A 20,116-nucleotide genomic window follows, 5' to 3' on the forward strand; every position below is an offset into this window, starting at 1 on the left:
GTTGATCTCGAGTTATAGTCTCGCTTTTCTGTTGAATTTTTTCCTGAATTTTCTTTGCTTTAAACCTCACGGATTCCGAGACCTTTCCAACGAATACAAAACCGTGGAAATCGGTTCGTGCGTTCTGGATTTATAGCGTCAGGAAGGAAAACCCGACTTATTTTTATATAGTAGATAATTGTCTCGTCGGCCCAGTTGTGTAAAAGAAGAAAGAATGAAAATAGATTTATCCAAATCTAAAAGTTACAGTACTTTACTCTAATAACAGCATCACATCGAAGGGAGGCTTTGGCCGTGGCTAGTTACCACCCTACCGGGAAAGACGTACCGCCAAGCGATTTAGCGTTCCAGTACAAAGCCGTGTAGACACCGAAAGGAGTGTGGAGTTTCATCCTCATCCTAACAAGTTAGCGCGCTTAGAATGCATCATCACTTACCATCAGGTGAGATTGTAGTTAAGGGCTAACTTGTAAAGAATAAAAAAAAATGTACTCGTACAGCTCAGCAAATTTGCATTTTAACGGCCTCCGTGGATGGCGTAGTGGTATTAGCGGCGGATTTACTTGAAGGAGGTCTTGGTTTCAACCCCCGGCTGCGTCGATTGAGGTTTCTTAATTGGCTGTTGGGAGGTTCCAGGTCACTCTACCGACAAAGACGTACCACCAAGCGATTTAGCGTTGCCGCATTATGTCGAGCACAAACCGAAAGGGTCGTGGATTTATAATTTTCGATAAATTTTAAGCGAAGTCGCGGGCGTCCGCTAATTTCTGCCTAAAAAAGTGCCTAAAGGCAGACCTGGCCCTGTAGAGGATCGTTACAAATAGACTGATATATAAATTATAATGAGTGGTGATTACGATCCTCACTCATGAGGAACAGAAAAAGATAGCTACTTTGAAATTCTTTACTTAGCTCTAGAGTAGGTAGATAGATTCCTTTATTACTTATCGATCGACGGAGATCGGGCATAACGAGCAGATTCATTATGCATTACGGGTAGGGCCGCTCGGCTACAGGACTTGTACCAGGAACTCCCATCACAGCCGAATAATTTATGTGACAGGGTTCATCCACGTGCAATTTGCATAACTACGAATAAGTCGAAAATCTGACAGAATGACCCGCGTTTTGCGCCTTGTATCAACTTTTGACTCGAATGTATGTATGAATGTAGCAGAACCTCGAAGTTATACCCGTGTATGTACAGTATACTCGTGGGAGTAGGGGAATAAAATATGGCCTATGTTACTCCCTGACAATGTAGATTCCTAATGGTGAATGAATTTCTTGAATCGGTCCAGTAGTTTTTGCGTTGATACGTTAAAAAAAATACCTCATTTTAGGAAGGCTGATAGTTTAGCAGCCCGTGTTCTTACTCTAAATAATTTTCCAAGATTCCTGAAATCTTGTAGGAAATTGATATTTTATATAGTATATAACGAGGAATCATGTATCTAGTCGTTATACTGTTAGCCAACTCTTCGCTAGCGACCTATATTATCATCATTATTATCAACCCATATTTGGCTCACTACTCAGCTCGAGTCTCCTCTTAGAATGAGAGGGGTTAGACCAATACGGGTAGTCCACCACGATGGCCCAATGCGGATGGCAGACTTCACACACGCAGAAAATTGAGAAAATTCTCTAATATGCAGGTTTCCTCACAATGTTTTCCTTCACCGTTTGGGACATTATATTTAAAAAAATTAACGGTGTTTGTCGAAGATTTCTCATGATAGATAATATCAAACCCTGTAGAAAATATTAAATTCTCTAGAAGATATCAGGTTGCGGGTCTAGACTCTTAAAATCTGATATTACAAAGCCACAGTCCAACTATAATCGCCTATCGTACTTAGTACCTACTTACCTGTGGTACGAACAGTGGCTGACAATTTTTAGAACGTAATTTCAATTAAAATGTTGCCAAACTTTTAGCCTTCCTAAAATGAATTAGTATGTCTGTCTTTTTTACCTTTCGGTCCTAATAATAGTCTGATCACAGATTTTGTGAGATGCTTTCAAAAAAAGGGAATGTGCGTCTCGGGACGCTTGACAGAAGTGATAACTAAAAACTGTTGCCGTATGCGTGAGAGAAAGGAAAGCCAGACAGAAGAGTGGCACCGTAACGCGTTACACTACGGAGTGGTTTAGCCTCCCATAAGAAGTTATCACTTCTATAGTTTATCTTTTTAATGAAAAAGCAATATACCTGATAACCAATTTTAAAACTTTTTTCACTGTTAGAAAGGTACGTCTTCAACGAGTAATACAAGCTATTCTGTATCCCTGTCTTCCCACTGGAATGGAAATTACGCTGTAGCTCCTCCTCGACTCTATCGCAGCGAGGCATAGTGCCCAAGATACTGACAACGTAATTGTATGGCCAAACTAATTCGTTGACTAATGTAGCTGCCAATCCTTTTGTCACCAGTAGACTGGATAACTATTTTTGAAATTCCTTCCACATGAACAATAATCCCGTTCCATACAGCCCCAGTGTCTCGCTACAAAAAGGTACTAAAACCAAAATTACGATTCAGGTTTTCGTATTTGCGCCTCTGGGATTTTGGGATCTTAGGATATAAGCATTGCTTCGCCCGCATATGAGACGACTCTAAACAACTACAAGTCGTAGGAACGATGCCTCAATTTTACAAAACGCTGTGTGCCACGAAAATAAAATTAAAAAGTTTTATTGTTTCAATACAAATAACTCGCAGAAAAATTGAGGAAAGTTTTTATAATGTTCAATTAAATAGTAAAGAATTCATAAGAGTACAAATAAATATAAATATTAGTTATTATTTAATGTTATGGGTTGTAAAATTATTAGTTTTACGTCGTTGCAGCCGTCGGATGCACCGGGACGCGACATAGCCCCACCTTGGTCGTATGAGAACTGCCGATTCACACGATTTCCGGTCTCTGCCGGCGCCAGGATTCGAATGTTTTTTCTCACGCTCCAACTTACAAGCTTTCGTGTGACGTTGCTGCTTTCGATTTTAATAAACTAAAAACGTCAAAAAATAGCTGATTAGATGAAGAATTTTTTGTGAGTGTTTGTAACTTGATAATCTTTGAGTTTCAGGTCGTAAAACGATAGTTTACGAAAGTATATCTGGTTTGCGGTCGAGAGGTACAAATGCGCAAGTGTGAGTTTGCTGCTGATACTTGCCGATAAACTCCAAAACAGTGCGCCATCTGGCACACTGGGGGTTGGATGTACTTGAACCCGCTCGGTTTTGTCATGGAGAGCTTACAAACGCGCGCGGTTGTAAGCGTTTGCACTTCGATCGTTCTCGCGCTTGCCTGGTTGCCACATCCGGACCACGCCGCGTGAGTACAACAACTTTTTTTACGAAAACTCCTGTTTATGCGGCAAAAACAAGTTACAACTGAACTAATAATTCATGAAAATTATTATTATGAATTACTATATTTATTTTATACGCTTTTGCGGTACTTTTAAAACTTTTTTTGTTTACAAGTTCCTCGTCGGTATGGTATCATGACGCTCGACTATTGGTGAGATTCCCGCTACAAATGTGCGGGCTTTTTGAATTCGTACAATCCGCGTTGACTCTCATAAATTTATTTACGATGGTTTATCGTAAATTAAATATTATTTTGAGAGTGATGTGTTTTCGAAAGTTTTGCTAAAACTTAGTTTTGGTATTTTGATACATTATTAGTCAATTTTAAAGGTTTTTTATAACAAAATTACGGATAACTAGGGAATTATTGTTGGTGATTATTATTTTACGTTAATAAATAAAATTGCAGTGAATTGTTTTTAAGATTCGAACTTTTTTAATACTTCGAAATTGTGCGTTCGATAAATTTGCGGTGTTTTTGTGAAAAAATAAAAACTTTTACATGGTTTTCTATAAAAGTTTATTTAGTATCTAATGAAATTGAATATTTTAAGAAAGTGTGGTGATATTTTATATTTTGTTGTGTATATTAAATTTACGACGGTTTAGCGATTATTATTTTATTTGATTATTATTATAAAATTAAATTATTAAATAAAACGAGTGTTTATACCAAGTGTGTTAATATTTTAGAAATAAAAATAATAAAAAGAAGATATTTTTTATTTTGAAAAACTAATGTCCATCCCTGTTCATCCCAATTATTAAATAAAAATTAAATTATAAAATAAAACGAGCGTTTATACCAAGTGTGTTAATATTTTAGAAATTAAAATAATAAATAAAATAATAAAAAGAAGATATTTTTTATTTTGAAAAACTTATGTCCATCCCTGTTCATCCCATTTCTGTACGCTCTGAGGTTTGTGACTGTGCTTAAATTTAAGAACAGATCAATGAAGCTAGAGCGTGCCTTGATGTAAATGGCACATTGAAATTTTTTCGCTTATGCCTTTCCTCGAATTGTATTAAGTGATATCACGTAAAATACTTAAAGTGTAATACTTAAAACACTTCACGCTGTTTGTGACTGAATATTAAAATAACTCAAATGAATACATGATGTTTCCTTTTTACCCGACCCGAATGTTGGCAGTGTTTGTATGTATGCGTGTATGTTTCATCGTAGCGCCTAAACTGGTGAACCGATTTTGCTCTATGAGGTGCCAAAATATTTGTTATAGTAGCTCGGGTAACATGCAGTTTATATTTTTTTTGAAAATTTTGTATGACGGAATTTATACCTCAGATTCTAACCTCGAAAAAAATTAAACAGAGATAATTATCTCAGTTTAATTATAGATATATATATTATATATCTTATTGTTGAAATCATTGTGATTGGGAAGCGAAAAAGTATTATAAAAAAGGTTAAAAACTCTAGCCTGACTACGTAAAAAGGGGTCTAAAAAGAAAGAAACAAGAAAATATATCAGATGGAAATACAGAATGGTCACGGTAGAGCCGTGGAACGTCGAAAAATCGTTAAATTCTATGTTAAAGATTTTTCTTTGGTGTGACGTTGCTAAAACCATTATTTAGTATGGGGCGTGTAAGGGGCGGTTTTGATCGATCCACGACAACGCCGCAAAGACGTCTCTCTCTCTCTATCTCCGAAAGTAATAATCGCAGATACATTACTTCTACAAAATTGCTCTACTAGTAGGATACTTTTAATATACATTTAATAAAATGAAAATCTTCAGATTTTTGAAGTGCACACTTTTTCCATGTTATCTGTTAGATTAAAATAAAGTAGGGTATCTATTAAGGATTAAGGTGACGTATATTAGTTGACATATACGAAATAGGGAAGGGTAGTAGTAGTAGTTATATCAAATTTAATATAAACAATATTAATTTCGTGTATTACATGGAATAAGAGTCTGAAATATATCGCTATTAATTAATAAAAGTTAAGGATTTCGTATAAAACTTAATTTAAAAATCATGTATTTTTTCAAATTTTCCAAACGCCAAACGTTGTCCATGACGTCACAATGTTACTTGATGTGTTAAACGTCAAAATAATTGTTAACTAATATTTTTGTCAAATGCTCCGTTTGTAAAGGATTAGTTAAAGTGACGTCATGAAACAGTCGAAATATAGACCATCACCAAAATTTTCATGTAATCACGTCTCAAAAATTGATAATTTTTTATAATCTAGTAGAACGATAATGGACAATTTAAGACCATTAAAAAAAAAACGTCAAGTCCATTCTCCGGAATATTATGCTCCATACTTTGCTATCATTTTTAGCTATGTCGGCAGCTTTAGATTTTTTGCCGATATCATTTCCATGAAAGATGAATCTTATATTATATATTATTAATTGGAGCGGAAACTTGGGTACCCTTTGTTAGAATTTTGCGAAGATATGGCATTGTGGTACATTATGTGTGAACGTACCGACGACAGGTAAAATTTGTAATATACAGGACAGGTACTCATACTTCTACAGGAGCCGATAAAAGTTGTTTTCTCCAAGTATAGGTACTTGGAGAAAACAACTTTTATCGGCTCCTGTTTTTATACTAATATTATAAAGCTGAAGAGTTTTTTTGTATGTTTCAACGCGTTAATCTCAGGAACTACTGGTTCGATTTGAAAAAGAAAATCATTGTTAGATAGCCCATTTATCGAGGAAGGTTATATGCTATATTTTATCCCCGTATTCTTACGGGAACAGGAACCACGCGGCTGAAACCGCGCGGCGTCAGCTAGTTAGTTTATAATATTGGTCATTAACAAGGATGATCTTAACACATTAACTCCGGCTGGACTCGAACTCACGATCTAAAGCCTATTAATTACACAAAAATAAACAAGCACACGAATACACATTTCATATTTATATGTATACACACTAGCGGATGCCCGCGACTTCGTACGCGTCAAAATCTGTTTTTACTTATCTCGCGGGAACCATGTATTTTTTTGGTATAATAAGTAGTATAATCTTACTTTAGTAGGTTTGTACTATATGACTATATGTTGCTCCATAGCCTCTTCTATCTTTCAGTTAAAGTCAAATCGGTTCAGTTCCAGAGATGAGCCCAAACAAACAGAAAGACAGACAGACAGAAAGATATTTGTTATTTAGAAAGAGATTTATTTATTTATCTTTCTGATAATAATTGGTAAAAATTTCTCATACATTATATTAGCCAAATGAATGACCGTATATTGAAAGCGCTTACGTAAAATTTACCCGCAATTCTTCACAAATTATCTATAATTGACATTGAATGAACAGCAGGGGCATTCAACCGCTATATAAAATGGTAAATATTAATTTTCCATTTAGAAATGATTGGTCGGTTAATGTTAATTCTAGATTACGACCATTATTTAAGCTCATTCTGCCTTTACTCAACGGGATGTTGGATAGATACGAGTAGTATCTACCCTTTCTTTCAGGATAATAATTTATTATGTTACTTGTCATACCTAGTTTATATAACTAACAGACCCTATCCGGTTTCATCCACATGTAGCTACCTGCCTACATACGTCCGCTAGTGAGGCGTGACGATTCGAAACGTGACTGTTATCCCTCTCCAAACGTGCCCATTCGCATGAGAGTTTTTTAACTGATGTTAAAAAAGCGTTCAAATATAAGTAAGTTAAATTAAGTTCTATTTCCAACGCCCAAAATTGAAAGTGAAACACTGCTCGAAAAAAAAGCGTTTTAAAAACGCTGACGCGTGAACATATACTTGGGAATGCGTTTGTTGAATTTGCGTCTTCCCAGGAAAATAACGCGTGGCGCCTGCTAGCCCCAGCTAAATTGAAGACATTCGTCAATCACAACTTTAACTCAGACTACATAAGGACTAGTATCGTACCCAAATTCACGAACAAAATTTTCTGCCATTTTCTAAGGAAAATGAGCTTAGATTTCATACATATCTTATACTAAACTAGCAGTTTTTGTTCGTTTTTACACCATTTAACTACACAAAAAGGTATTTTTACGGAGGTTTTTAACCGATGGACTCGATTGTAAACTATGAAACATCGATTTTATAGAGAAAGTGTTTATAATCGCATAAGATCGTTGATCATATACTTTGACAGAAAAAATAATGTCTTGCGAGGCAGGTCTTTATCTAATTAGTCTGAGCAACTTTAAAAATTTTCATAAATTTATCTTGTGATAACATTGTTTGCAACAAGTTTTGCAACAAAACTATTTGGCTGATAGGAGGCTTCGACCGTGGCTAGTTACCACCCTACCGGCAAAGATATACGCCAAGCGATTTAGGTACGGTACGATGTCGCGTAGAAAGCGAAAGGGGTGTGGATATTCATCCTACTCCTAACAAGTTAGTCCGCGTACATTGGCTTCCATATTAGATTGCATCATCACTTACCATCAGGTGAAATTCTAGTCAAGAGCTAACTAAAAAACTATTCTCAACTGGCAGAAAAATAAAGCAAGTATCAAATAAAGTAAGAAGATAAAGAAAAGAAAAACATTAACTAAGATTTAGAAATTGAAATAATACATAGCTAGTGCCCTGTCTCTAGTAAAAAATGTCATTGGTTCATAGTTATGAACAATTATACGACTAAGATACGATACGCTGACCCGAAATTACCGGTGTTTTTTTTTTAAGTGATTTTCTAAAATAACATTGTCATTCTAGCTAGGTACTAGTTGTTTGTTTGCATTCCATATACTCTGAAACTACTGGAACGATTTTAAAAATCATCAATGGAAAGTTACATTATCAGCGAGTAACACAGGCATATTTAATCAAAGTAATCCCTCAGAAAATACGAAATGGGAAAGCCTCCATTCGCACGAACCTAACTAACCTAACCTACTCCTAACAAGTAAGCCCGCTTCCACCTTAGATTGCATCATCACTTACCATCAGGTGAAATTCTAGTCAAGAGCTAACTAAAAAAACTATTCTCAACTGACAGAAAAATAAAGCAAATATCAAATAAAATAAAAAGATAAAGAAAAGAAAAACAACTGAGATTTAGAAAATGAAACAATACGTACGATTTATGAAAAGCCCGGTCATTTCCCACTTGTTTACACTTGTTACAAAGGTGACCGCTTACAATCGCTCGGTCGCGAGTTTAGTTAAATATTTACTCAGTAATAGTTCCAGTGCGCTGGTCGCAGATTGTGAGACTGTTTACACTGTTTTGTTCTTGTTTGAACATGTTTTCATCAGAGTGCAATGTTGGGTGTTTCAGTAAACGCTGTGCCGTTCCGCCGTAACTTTGCGCAAACAGAATGTTATACTTTTTATGATAGCTTTGAGGGTAGAATGCAGCGACTGTTTTAATATTTGCATTTTTTATAGAGGTACTTTATTACGTCCGCGGGAAATTCAGTTTTATACAATACGCGACTTCGTCTGCTTGGAATTTAGTTTATCACAAATCCCTCGGGAGCCATGAATTTTTCCGGGATAAAAAGTAGCCTATGTGTTAATCCATGTTATACTATATCTCAATACCAAATTTCAGCTCATTCGGTTAAGTAGTCGAGGCGTGAAAGAGTAACAAACATTTATATCATTAAAATCATCTGTTTTCGCAAATCTCGGGAAACTATGGATTTTTCCGGGATGAAATGTAGCGTATTTATTAATCCAGAGTAAAATCTATTTCCATTCCAAATTTCAGCCAAATCGCTTCAGTAGCCCGCGTAAAGGAGGAACAAACATACTTGCACACAAACTTTCGCCTTTATAATATTAGTGTGAAGTGTGATTCAGCTCACTGTTGAGCACGAATCTCCTCTCAGAATGAGAGGGGTCAAACGAATGATTCTTTTCAGTGACGTAGCGTGTCATCTAGGCGTGGGCAAAGATCTGCGAGGCCCCTTTTTTAAACAAACGGAAAAAAGTAGAGCAGGTTCTCATTTGTCCAAATTTTCTCAAAGAAACAAGAACTTCTCCTTTATTTGATCCCAATGGTAAATATATGAGCTAACAACGTCGTCTACGGTGGAAAATTGCATAAACTTATCTATTCGCCTAACCGGTATTAAGTTGTTCATTCAGGTATGACGTCACCTAAAGCAGAGTATGCGAGACTGGAAGAGAATTTGCAACCTCAATAGTTCAACAGTAAAGGAGCCGTATTCGCACTGTGAGGTCATTGATTCGATTCCCACCCTCTGGACTATTGTCTTACCCACAGAACATAGAAAATGCTAAGTCATACCTAACAGTTGTTTCTGACTAATTTGGAAATAACTGGAAATTTGGTCGTATTTAAAAACCTAAAAAACCTAAATGCCTAAAAAAGTGATGTTGTCTTAACAGCAAATTTCATCATCAGTTTTTTCATCATCAATTTGGAATGAAGTTCTTATCAGTAAGCCGCATAAGGCTTACTGATATCGATAAGTAACGCAAAATGGTCAAACGAATTACCAGAGTTTTAGAGGATTATTTATACACTCGCTAAAATGGTGGGTAATTACGACTTATAAGAATCTTAGCCCTCATTCGCACATGAGGTTTTTTAAGGGACGTTAAAAGAGCGTTCAAATATAACAAATGCACATGCCAAGAATATGTTCACACACAGCGTTTATTAAAACGCAGCGCTTTTTTTCGAGCAGTGTTGCATTTTCAATTTTGGGCGTTGGAAGTAGACCTTCATTAAACTTCATACTATATTTAAACGCTTTTTTAACGTCCGTTAAAAAAACTCTCGTGCGAATAATTGTCATGCTCATGGTCCTACAATGTCCAAAAACAAATTAATAATATTTAATGCGAGGAATCCTCAGTTGTGTAGAATACGCCAAAAAAGAAAAAAGAAAATGCCAATTTGCAGTATTTACTTCTTAAAGTTGTAAATGGCTCTTAATTTAAAGTGAAGCTTTCAAGTAATCGACTACATACTCGAACATGTTATCGTTTAAATCGATGCTACAGACCCGTAAATCAAACGTTCATTAACGTTCAAGTTTTCAACCCACACTGTCTGAGAGGTTGTCAACAGTCCCCCTATTAGCCTCCCCCCATTCACCTGGCCACCCCACTAGCTTATATTGATGCTGCTGCATTCACAGAAAGTTTTCTCAGTTAATGGAAAGATATTTTCGTTACATTATTCTTTTCTTATCTTTTTATTTTTATTCGGTTCAGTGGATTTCTAAATTGAACTTTGGTTATTTTCGTATAAAACAAACTTCTTACCCATCCAAATATAAGCCGACCTTCACCGACCTGTTTATTGGATGAAAAGATATTTTAATTATTAAATATATTTCCAATGAGTTGCCTAAAAATTTAAGCCTGCTTATTCATGTAAGCTCAGGATAATCTGTCTTGGAACAATTACCACTACATCATCATCTGGTTTGCTGTTTCAATAATAATTTGCGAAATAAGATAGATAGGTCGACCGATGGATCGGGATAAAATGTATCATCAAAAATAGAGATAGTTGAAAGTTTACATCGAGTTTCACGCGAACGAAGTCGCGGGCGTCCGCTAGTTTTTTATAAATTATTAAGATAATAATCTCAGAAATTACTGGTGCGAATTAAAAGGCTGCGAGAAAGGCTATAGGTTATATTATAGCATCACGCTAGATCTCAGGAGTGACAGATTATAATATGACCAACCCGCATGCCCAGCGTGGTCAGTATCGAGCAAATCTTTGTAGATGGACCAAAAAATTATAGCCGATGGACGTTGGGGTCCCAAAGTGCTGGAATGGCGACCCCGCACAAGTAAGCGCAGTGTCGACCCCTCACTGGATTGACGACATCAAGCGCGTCGCAGGGATTCGCTGGCTCCGTATCGTGATGTTTGGAAGTCCCACATCGGCTGATATGATGACGATGATGATGATGATTATGATAAGTAATCTAAAGTTTTTTATTTTAGTCGTACCGGATTTGACCTATAAAAACAAACATAAATGTAATAAATCCTTGAATATTCAAACAAGACTTCAGGGAACGTAGCGCGGATAGTTGCAGTTTTATAAATGTTGTGTAAAAGACCGCCATTTGTCGGGCTCAATGGTCGGGGTAGGGTTTCAAACGCAAACATCTCGGCTACGGTAAACTTTTCAAGAATAAAGTTTTACCAATAAATTGTAGTTAAGTCGATACTTTATAAAAATAGTAGAGAATATTTTTCCGCAAGAGAAACACTATTTGTTTTACTTTTATTTAAACCTACAGCGGTTGTAACTTATATTATAAATGTGAATTTGTTTATTACGCTTACACCCTAAACCACTGCAGTGATTTTAAAAATTCTTTTATATATAAAGCTACATTATCAGCGAGTAATATAAGCTATATTTATATACCCAGGTTATATTGTTTTATTATAACAGCCTGGCCAGCCTGACTGCAAATTCTGCTTGAAAAGGACACTACTGGCCAATATGGTATAGTAATATATACTGACTAGCTGACGCCGCGTGGTTTTACTCGCGTGGTTTCCGTTCCCGTAAGAATATGGGGACAATGTATAGCCTTCCTCAATTAATGGGCTATCTAACACTGTAAGAATTTTTCAAATCGGACCAGTAGTTCCTGAGAAAAACGCGGTCAATCAAACAAACAAACTTTTCAGCTTTATAATATTAGTGTAGATTACTGGAGGAACGCTACATCAGTGGATGTGCAGAGATCGAAACGACATACTAAGCAGTCATCTGATCGGATTATAGTCCAGACTGATCTCCGATAGACAAAGGAAAGAGAAAAATAAAATATTCCCAACAGAAAGAGAGATTAAAGTTTTATGTCTGTTAATTTAAATAGTGGTCTCCGAGGAACGGCGCATTTACACCACCCTCCTAACTTAAGCTAGCCGGGCTTCCAATCCTGTGCTTCAAAATCAATTCCCAACCAACCAACGAAGCAGTTTCCAAGCATAAAGTTTTTAGAGTAGAGCAAGTTTGTTGCAGTGATTTCTTGAAGTGTTCACGAAGGCGAAACAAACTTGCCGCAATTTCGTAACATAATTTATAATAAGTATAAAGTTTTTAAATATAATATACGGGGTCACTGGAAATGTACAGCGATCCCTTTAGTGGTAATAATAGGGATCATTAGCTATCAAATTGCATAGTGTTGTATGGGGCAAAAATGTACCGATTTTGAAATTAACCACACTTATTTTGTGAAATATACTTGCATGTAGTCTTATACATAGTCAATGCAAGTATTTTTTTATCATTAATTACATTTAAATAAACTGTAAATAGATAAAAAAACTTCAGATTTTAAACACGATATTGACTACTACGGCTGGCGGATATTGTAAGATTTCTTTTTATTTATTTTGGGATTATTTTATTCAAAATAAAACAAAAATTAAACGCTCTACACTACCCACATGCCACAGACAATAGTTCGTGAAATATAGAAGTAAAACGTTCCTGATAAAATTAAAGTTTAAAGCAAAAGTTTCGTCCGTCAAGTCGAGGAAAATAATGTAGCGAAGTTAAGTCTGTTCAGAGAACGAAACTTGGCAAAGACAAAATAATTAATTAACGTTGACCTACATTAGTGAAACGGTAGTTTGTTACCTACGTAGTAAAAGGTATAAAATAATGTATTAAAGGGAAATGTAGACTGCATAGGCACTAGCCTCAGACTAATTACATAAGGAATACTCGTAGTATCGCACTTAAATTCACTAACAAACTTGTCTGTAATTTTTCGACGAAAACGAGCCCAGATTAGGCATAAGAATATCACGAAACTAGAAGTTGTTGACCGTTTTTTATACCATTCAACAACAGAAAAAGGTAATTTTACGGAGCTCTTTAACCGACGAACACAATTACAACTATAAAAAATCGATTCTATTGAAACAGTTTTTATAATCGTATTAGATCGTTGATCATATACTTTGACAAAAAAGTAACGTCTACCGAGGCTGATCCTCATGTATGTAATCTGAAATGTAGAAAATAAAAATCGTCATTCAAAAGAAGTGGTTTGAATATAGCATTGAAAATTATTTTGATCATATTAATTCAGGCCAGTTTAAAGCTTTTGAAATATTCACTTGACAGCAATATTTACAACCAATCAACTCAAATAGCGTTAAATATTAAATAAGTTAAAACTATCGTTGAATTTCCGTTTGAATTTCCGCTGCACGGAGCACGAACATCTGACACTCATAAATAACTAATTTTATTGCTGAAATCAATGCTGAATTATTAAGTAACTGAATTTCTAACCAGTGTTATCTATTATTTATTACGAACAAGGTCGCGTGTTGTACAACTTTGGCTAGCTTTCGCGTTGGCGTTTTCTGTATATTCGCTGTTCATGTTAAATATTCATCACGCTATGTTTCGTAAGGAAAACGTCTGGGAACAAGCCTTATTCTGTAATCATTATACTCACGAATAAACTAACTAACTCGGAAATTATTAAAGTTTTATAGTTTACTATTAATATTATAAAATTAATTGTTGTGGCATCGCGTTCAAAACGTTCAAATAGCAATTTTTTTTGGTTTGGTTTTTTAGTTTATTTGATTTCATTTTTAGTAAAGCAAACTTTAATTTTTTAAAGATTTCGAGGTCGTTTGATTTTCATTTAAACACGGACATTATTTTGTAAGAATAAATAAATATTATAAAATAATATTTGCTTTTTGTTGGTTAATGTTTTCTTGTTTCTTATTCACATTACGAATTAGAAACGAGATTCATTTTTCCTGCCACCTTTAAAGTGGAAATTCGCAGAGATAGTAGGTACCTTCTAGGCATGCGCGTGCCTTGGTAAACTGCGTCTTAGCTTACCGTGGGGAGTGACAGCGCTAAAAGAGATGGATATTGATCCGTTAAAAATAAAACGGTTGACGACGCTTTCGGCACCTTCTGACAAGTTACTGGTAGCATAAACACGAGTTTTATCTTTGTCATTCGTGTTGACATACAATTTAAGAAAGGATATATAAGATACTACTGGACGCCCGCGACTTCAACCGCGTGGAATTCGGTTTTTCACAAATCCCTCGGGAAACATTGATTTTTCCGGGATAATAAGTAGCCTATGTGTTAATCCAGGCTATAATATATATCAATACCAAATTTCAGCTGAAAAACAAACATTCATATCTTCAAAATCATCAGTTTTCGCAAATCTCGGGAAACCATGGATTTTTACAGGATAAAAGTAGCCTTTGTCTTAATCCAGAGTAAAATCTATATCCATTTCAAATTTAAGCCAAATCGCTTCAGTAGTAGCGGCGTTAAAGAGTAACAAACATCCAAACATCCATACAAACATTCGCGTTTATAATATTAGTAGGATATTGTAGGATGTTAATTATTTCTTTCAACAAAAAATTAGTATCGTTGCCAGCCGCAGGCGATGTTTCTAAAGAAGCCAACCGTAACTTGAAGAGCTTATGTGGGTAAAGTCTTTCGTTACATTCATGCAATTAAAACGAAATTACAGCTTAACTCGTTGAAATTTAGCTTTTTGCAAATAAACAGCTTTGAAACCACTAATCTCAACTTGAAAGAGGGAAAGCGGTTTGAAAATGTGAAAAACTTTTTCCATTACACTGAACTGCGAGTAACACTGCTGAGAGTAGAAATTCTAATTTTATGTACCAAAGTATAAATCTCTGCGTTTAATATCTTATAAGTTGATTGTGTTTTTTTTTAAATTTTGTTCTGTATGTACGTATCACGTTCACCGCTTGAAACCAAAGCTAAAATTCACTTGATTTAGGATGAAATTCGGTTAAATTATTAGGGACTTTAACTTATTTGCCTTATTGTATAGGGGACACATATCACACAAGAAATATTATTTTCCTTGAAAATATTAATTTTAGAACATTTTTAATTAATTTTTGTTAAAGAATATAACTCTAGAATTATGGGAAATACTCCCGAGGACCCTGTATATATTGCCATAAAATTAACTACATCCCTTTTTTATAATCCATACCTAATGTTGAATTTATTTACCACAGTAAATATCGGAATGAAGAGGTCGGATAAAGATATTGATGTTAGCCTATTTTAATGGCCAACTATAGATCTGTGGCCTCCTGTGACCCGAGGGAAGGATTAAGCCCCGCAGTTACCGTACTGGCTCACTGATTAACCTGCAGGGAAGGGGTTATAAAGCTATATATAGGTTAGAGTCCGGGATTGGCTTTATTGCTGGTTTTATCTTTTTATAAGAGAATACCATAGTCGGGAGTTTACATTATATCAAATCAAATCGAATCAAAATACATTTAATTCAAGTAGGTTTAGTTTACTTGTGAAACGTCAAGTTTGACAATTTGTAAAAACTATATCACCGGTTTGGAAGGCAGGTTCTGCTGAGTAGGTCCGCGAAGAAACTCAACAGTTGCTCTTTTGGAATACCATACATTATTATAATTTATGATAGTTAGAATCACTACAATATTATTTTTCTTCACTTATGTGAAAGTGGAAGCGGATCCAATGGCCTCCAAGTATTTTTAATATTTAGAAATTCATCAATTGTTTCGTAACCGCGACTTAATAAATGTTGTTAAATACATGAATTTCTTGTAATGTATTCATTTGTTAAAAAGCCTCGTAGCGTCAGTACATTATGCAGATGTGGTTTACGGTCCTCTTTTGTTGTTTGGTATAAGCAAGCTCATTCAGCGCGCCGAAAATGCGTGTGCACGAAGCCTAGAACTCTGTTTTTAAATGAGGCTAGGCTTGCTAAAAGTGAACTGCTGGTTCACTGTTTTGATTTTTAAGAATGTTAAGCATAAATTTAAAATGAACTTTGGAAGGTAAATGAAAAAGTGAAATATACGGAAAAACTTTAGCCTCTTTTTTTTTGTGTTATAAAGTACCAATTTGGTACTTCATAAAATTACGATCTAGCCTACTAATTAGTGATTCAACTTTAATCTAAACTTATAATATATTATTATTATACTAAGATAATGTCCAATAACTAAATCTTAGTCTTTCACTAACAATTACGTCTTTAGGTCACTTTGTTCACGTGATCTTCCATGTAGCACATAACACTACACTATCACTAGTCACTAAACATTAACTCAAATGGTTTGGTCCGTTTAAGTCTTCTCACTGTTTTCGTAACGTCGAGTAGCTGGATTGCCTCGATGTTTACGCAACTTTCTCTGACAAAAATCAATATAATATATGAACTTTGCTACCAGCTAATTCACAAACTTTGACGAATGTTAGTTGACTTAAACGATATTGAGATTTTATGTAACAAATGTCACCCGATGCCTACTGACAACCCGTCGTGAATGTCATATATTAAGTAGATGACATTTTTCAGTTGATTTTATGTTCATATTAATTGGTTGTTAATAATGACCAAATTAGTGAATAGGCCAGCTGAACATAATAATATTCTATACGTAGCAGTTAAATTAATTATCATCACGCCTCAATTTAGATACGAGAAATCTTTTTAAAAATAAATTGACTAAGCTACCCGATATTGGATATATTCTTAATTCTATATGTAGCAATTTAATCATACCTCATTCTCGTAGGCAGCAGCGGTGGAGAGTTCATGCGAGCCGATTCCTGCCGGGTTGCCTTTAAAAAATCATGCATATTCAATAGTTGTACTGTCTATAAATATACTAGCTGACACCACGCGGTTTCACTCGCGTGGTTCCCATTTCTGTAGGACGTATTCCTACAGAAATGGGAACCACTATATATATATATATGGGACTATATATAGCCTATAACCTTCCTCAATAAATGGGCTATCTAACACTGATATAATATTTCAAATCGGACTAGTAGTTCTTGAGATTACCGCGTTCAATCAAACAAACTCTTCAGCTTTATAACAGTAGTATAGATGAGATACCGGAGTTTGTATCAATACTCGTATGAATTTCCTTTTCTTTAGGACGGCTTACCTTCATCTAAATTCTATCCTTCGCCACAGGTAGGCAGAGACCACGACCTTCTATTTGCTACGATCTTCTTGCTTCTTGAATTCTCATCAAACCTTATATACGATTTCGTCGGTATAGGATACTCTTGACCTGACCTTTGTTATATTATATTTTCCGTTGACCTAAAACTTTGATGTTTAACAAGTAATTCCATCTTATACTACAGGTACAGGGAAAAATGTGATTGGCATACATTTGTAATTAGCATTAAAAAGTACTTAATTAGTGTTTATTCAAAGTGCGTAATCAAGTAATCACAAAAGTGCGTAATCAAATACGTGAGTTTGACAGAACTTACCGGTATTTTTATTTTTGTTTCTTTGAAACCTGACGTGATGGAGACGATTATTAGTTATTTTATACAGACATTAACAAATTCCATCGCCCGATGGTCCACTTGTGGGATTTTGAGTAAAAAAATAACTAAAAATTGACGGCATGTTTAAATCTTTTTTCATTGTTCACTTTACCTAGTAGATGGGAAAAAATAAACCCACGCGAAATATTTCGTTGGCGAAGTTATAAAAGGTAAAAGATTTTTAAAATATAATATGAGGGAGATTTTGTGTGTAACTCGGGAACGTGAGGTTTTCATATCAAAGGATTTTGCATCGTGAAACGGAAATGCGGGAAACTTGGAAATAGCGAAAAGTCGCGCTCGGTTTTATCAATATTTCTTACGGACGTCAGTTGTTCGCTTGTTATATTGCACATCCGATTTACAAGGAAATCTGTATTTATTTAATACTAGCGGACGCCCGCGACTTCTTCCGCGTGGAATTCAGTTTTTTACAAATCCCGCAGGAAACATGGATTTTTCCATGATGAAAAGTAGCCTATGTGTTAATCCAGAGTAAAATCTATGTCCATTTCAAATTTCAGCCAAATCGCTTCAGTAGCCGCAGCGTAAAAGAAGAACAAACATACTTACACACTTACACACTTTCACACTTACACACAAACTTTCGCCTTTATAATATTAGTGTGACTAGCTAAAACCCACGGCTTCACCAACGGGGCAACGGACATCCAGGAAGACACAGAAAACAGATTTCTAAAAGCAAAAGGCGGATTTGCGATGTTGCGCATAGTCTGACGTTCCAAGGTGTTATCGAGATATCTTAAGCTCATGATCTTTAACAGTAACATTAAAAATGTCGTGATACCTAGAACGCGGCCTACCTCGTAAATAAACAACAAGTCTTCATCAGCAAGTGTCTGCGTAACATGTTTGGCATATTCTGGTCTGAGACTATTTCCAATTGTGAACTCGGGCTGAAGAATCCTTGACCAAATAAAATGCAGAAAATGGTATATTATAAATCACTCTTTACGCCGAACATTGGGTGTTGTGCTTCCTTCAAGTGTTATCCTACAGAAGGCTAGCGAAAACGTGGCAGACTGAAGCTGAGTTGAAGGCTGCTGATCTGTCCTGAAGAGTGCTAAAGAATGTAGTTCGGGATAGAGCTGGTTGAAAAAAAATACATTTTCAATTTTATGCATCACATTTTAACGGAAACGCAAACGAATAATAATGAACACGACACGGGTTTTTCAACTTCAAACTGATCAGCAGGTAGAAACTATTAAAAAAAAAATGTTATTTCTCCTCCCTATTTTTACGGTTCAAAATGCTTGAATTTGAATCTATCAAAGAACCAACTCCATCATTTTAGACAGGAAGCGAAGTGAAACGATCAGATGTGCCGGCTCGTTTGGCACTATTCAATAACACTTTACTGACGTCGAGTGCTATTGAGTGATCTCTGGTACCTTTTGACTCATTTTTAACAACGAATATATTTTTAAACCCCGACGTTTTAACAAGGGTTTATAAGTTTGACGCGTATCTCTGTTTGTATGTATACGTGATCCTCGAACAGATTAATTTCATTTACGAGTAGTTGTTTTGTTTGAAAGATTTTTATTTGAGTCATTTAGGTTATGTTCGTTGAAAATTTATTTAATCAGTTCAATAGTTGTGAGGCATGATCATTAAACGATAGTGGGGTATCAAATGAAAGCATTTGATTAGTGTATTAATAAGTTAGCTATTTGAAGGGGATAGTGGGGTAATTATTTAGAAGGAAATTAACCTTTTGAACTCAGCGAACATACGCGAGTTTGTTATCTAATAAAAAAGGATTCCTTCAAAGTAAAAAATTAAGTTAGCGCAGTGGATATGACCTCTGCCTCCGATTCTGGAGGGTGTGGGTTCGAATCCGGTACGGGGCACCTCCAACTTTTCTTAAGAATCTTAAGAAAAGAAAGAATCAGAATTTTTTAATTCTCTGCGCGTGTGAAGTCTGCCAATCCGCATTGGGCCAGCGTGGTGGACTATTGGCCTAACCCCTCTCATTCTGAGACTAGACTCGAGCTCAGCAGTGAGCCGTATATGGGTTGATAACGTAAAAAATTAACAAGTGAATTTTATTGCACCTCACATATTATCATTGCAACATCATTTAAACTTTTCTGTTATGATACAAATAATTTCTGACATAAAATTCTTTATTTTAGTATCAATCATGACTGTGGGCTTTTAAAAATAATATAATTATACAGAATGGTTCTGAAATAGTACGATACACTTTACAGGCTGGTAGCTGATATCAAGGCCTACTAAAATATACAGAGTATGTCGTAATATTTACGTTTAAATTGATGAAAACCCTAAAGTTGGCTAGTTGCTGGTTTTCGGTTGTATTTTCATATCTCTTTGAAAACAAAATTATACGTTT

General features: G+C 35.3%; 1 protein-coding gene across 1 annotated transcript in view; it reads left to right on the plus strand.

Moving 5' to 3' along the window:
* The first annotated feature begins 3,213 nt into the window (after window positions 1-3,213).
* Window positions 3,214-20,116, plus strand: part of LOC112048660 (gamma-aminobutyric acid receptor subunit beta) — a 211,616-nt gene continuing 194,713 nt past the window's right edge. The window contains exon 1 of the mRNA XM_024086296.2: window positions 3,214-3,342. Within this exon, the coding sequence (XP_023942064.1) occupies window positions 3,227-3,342 (116 nt within the window). The 5' untranslated portion in view covers window positions 3,214-3,226. The remainder of the gene's footprint in view (window positions 3,343-20,116) is intronic.

This window comes from Bicyclus anynana, chromosome Z (assembly GCF_947172395.1).
Source record: "Bicyclus anynana chromosome Z, ilBicAnyn1.1, whole genome shotgun sequence".
In the NCBI taxonomy this organism is placed as follows: Eukaryota; Metazoa; Arthropoda; class Insecta; order Lepidoptera; family Nymphalidae; genus Bicyclus; species Bicyclus anynana.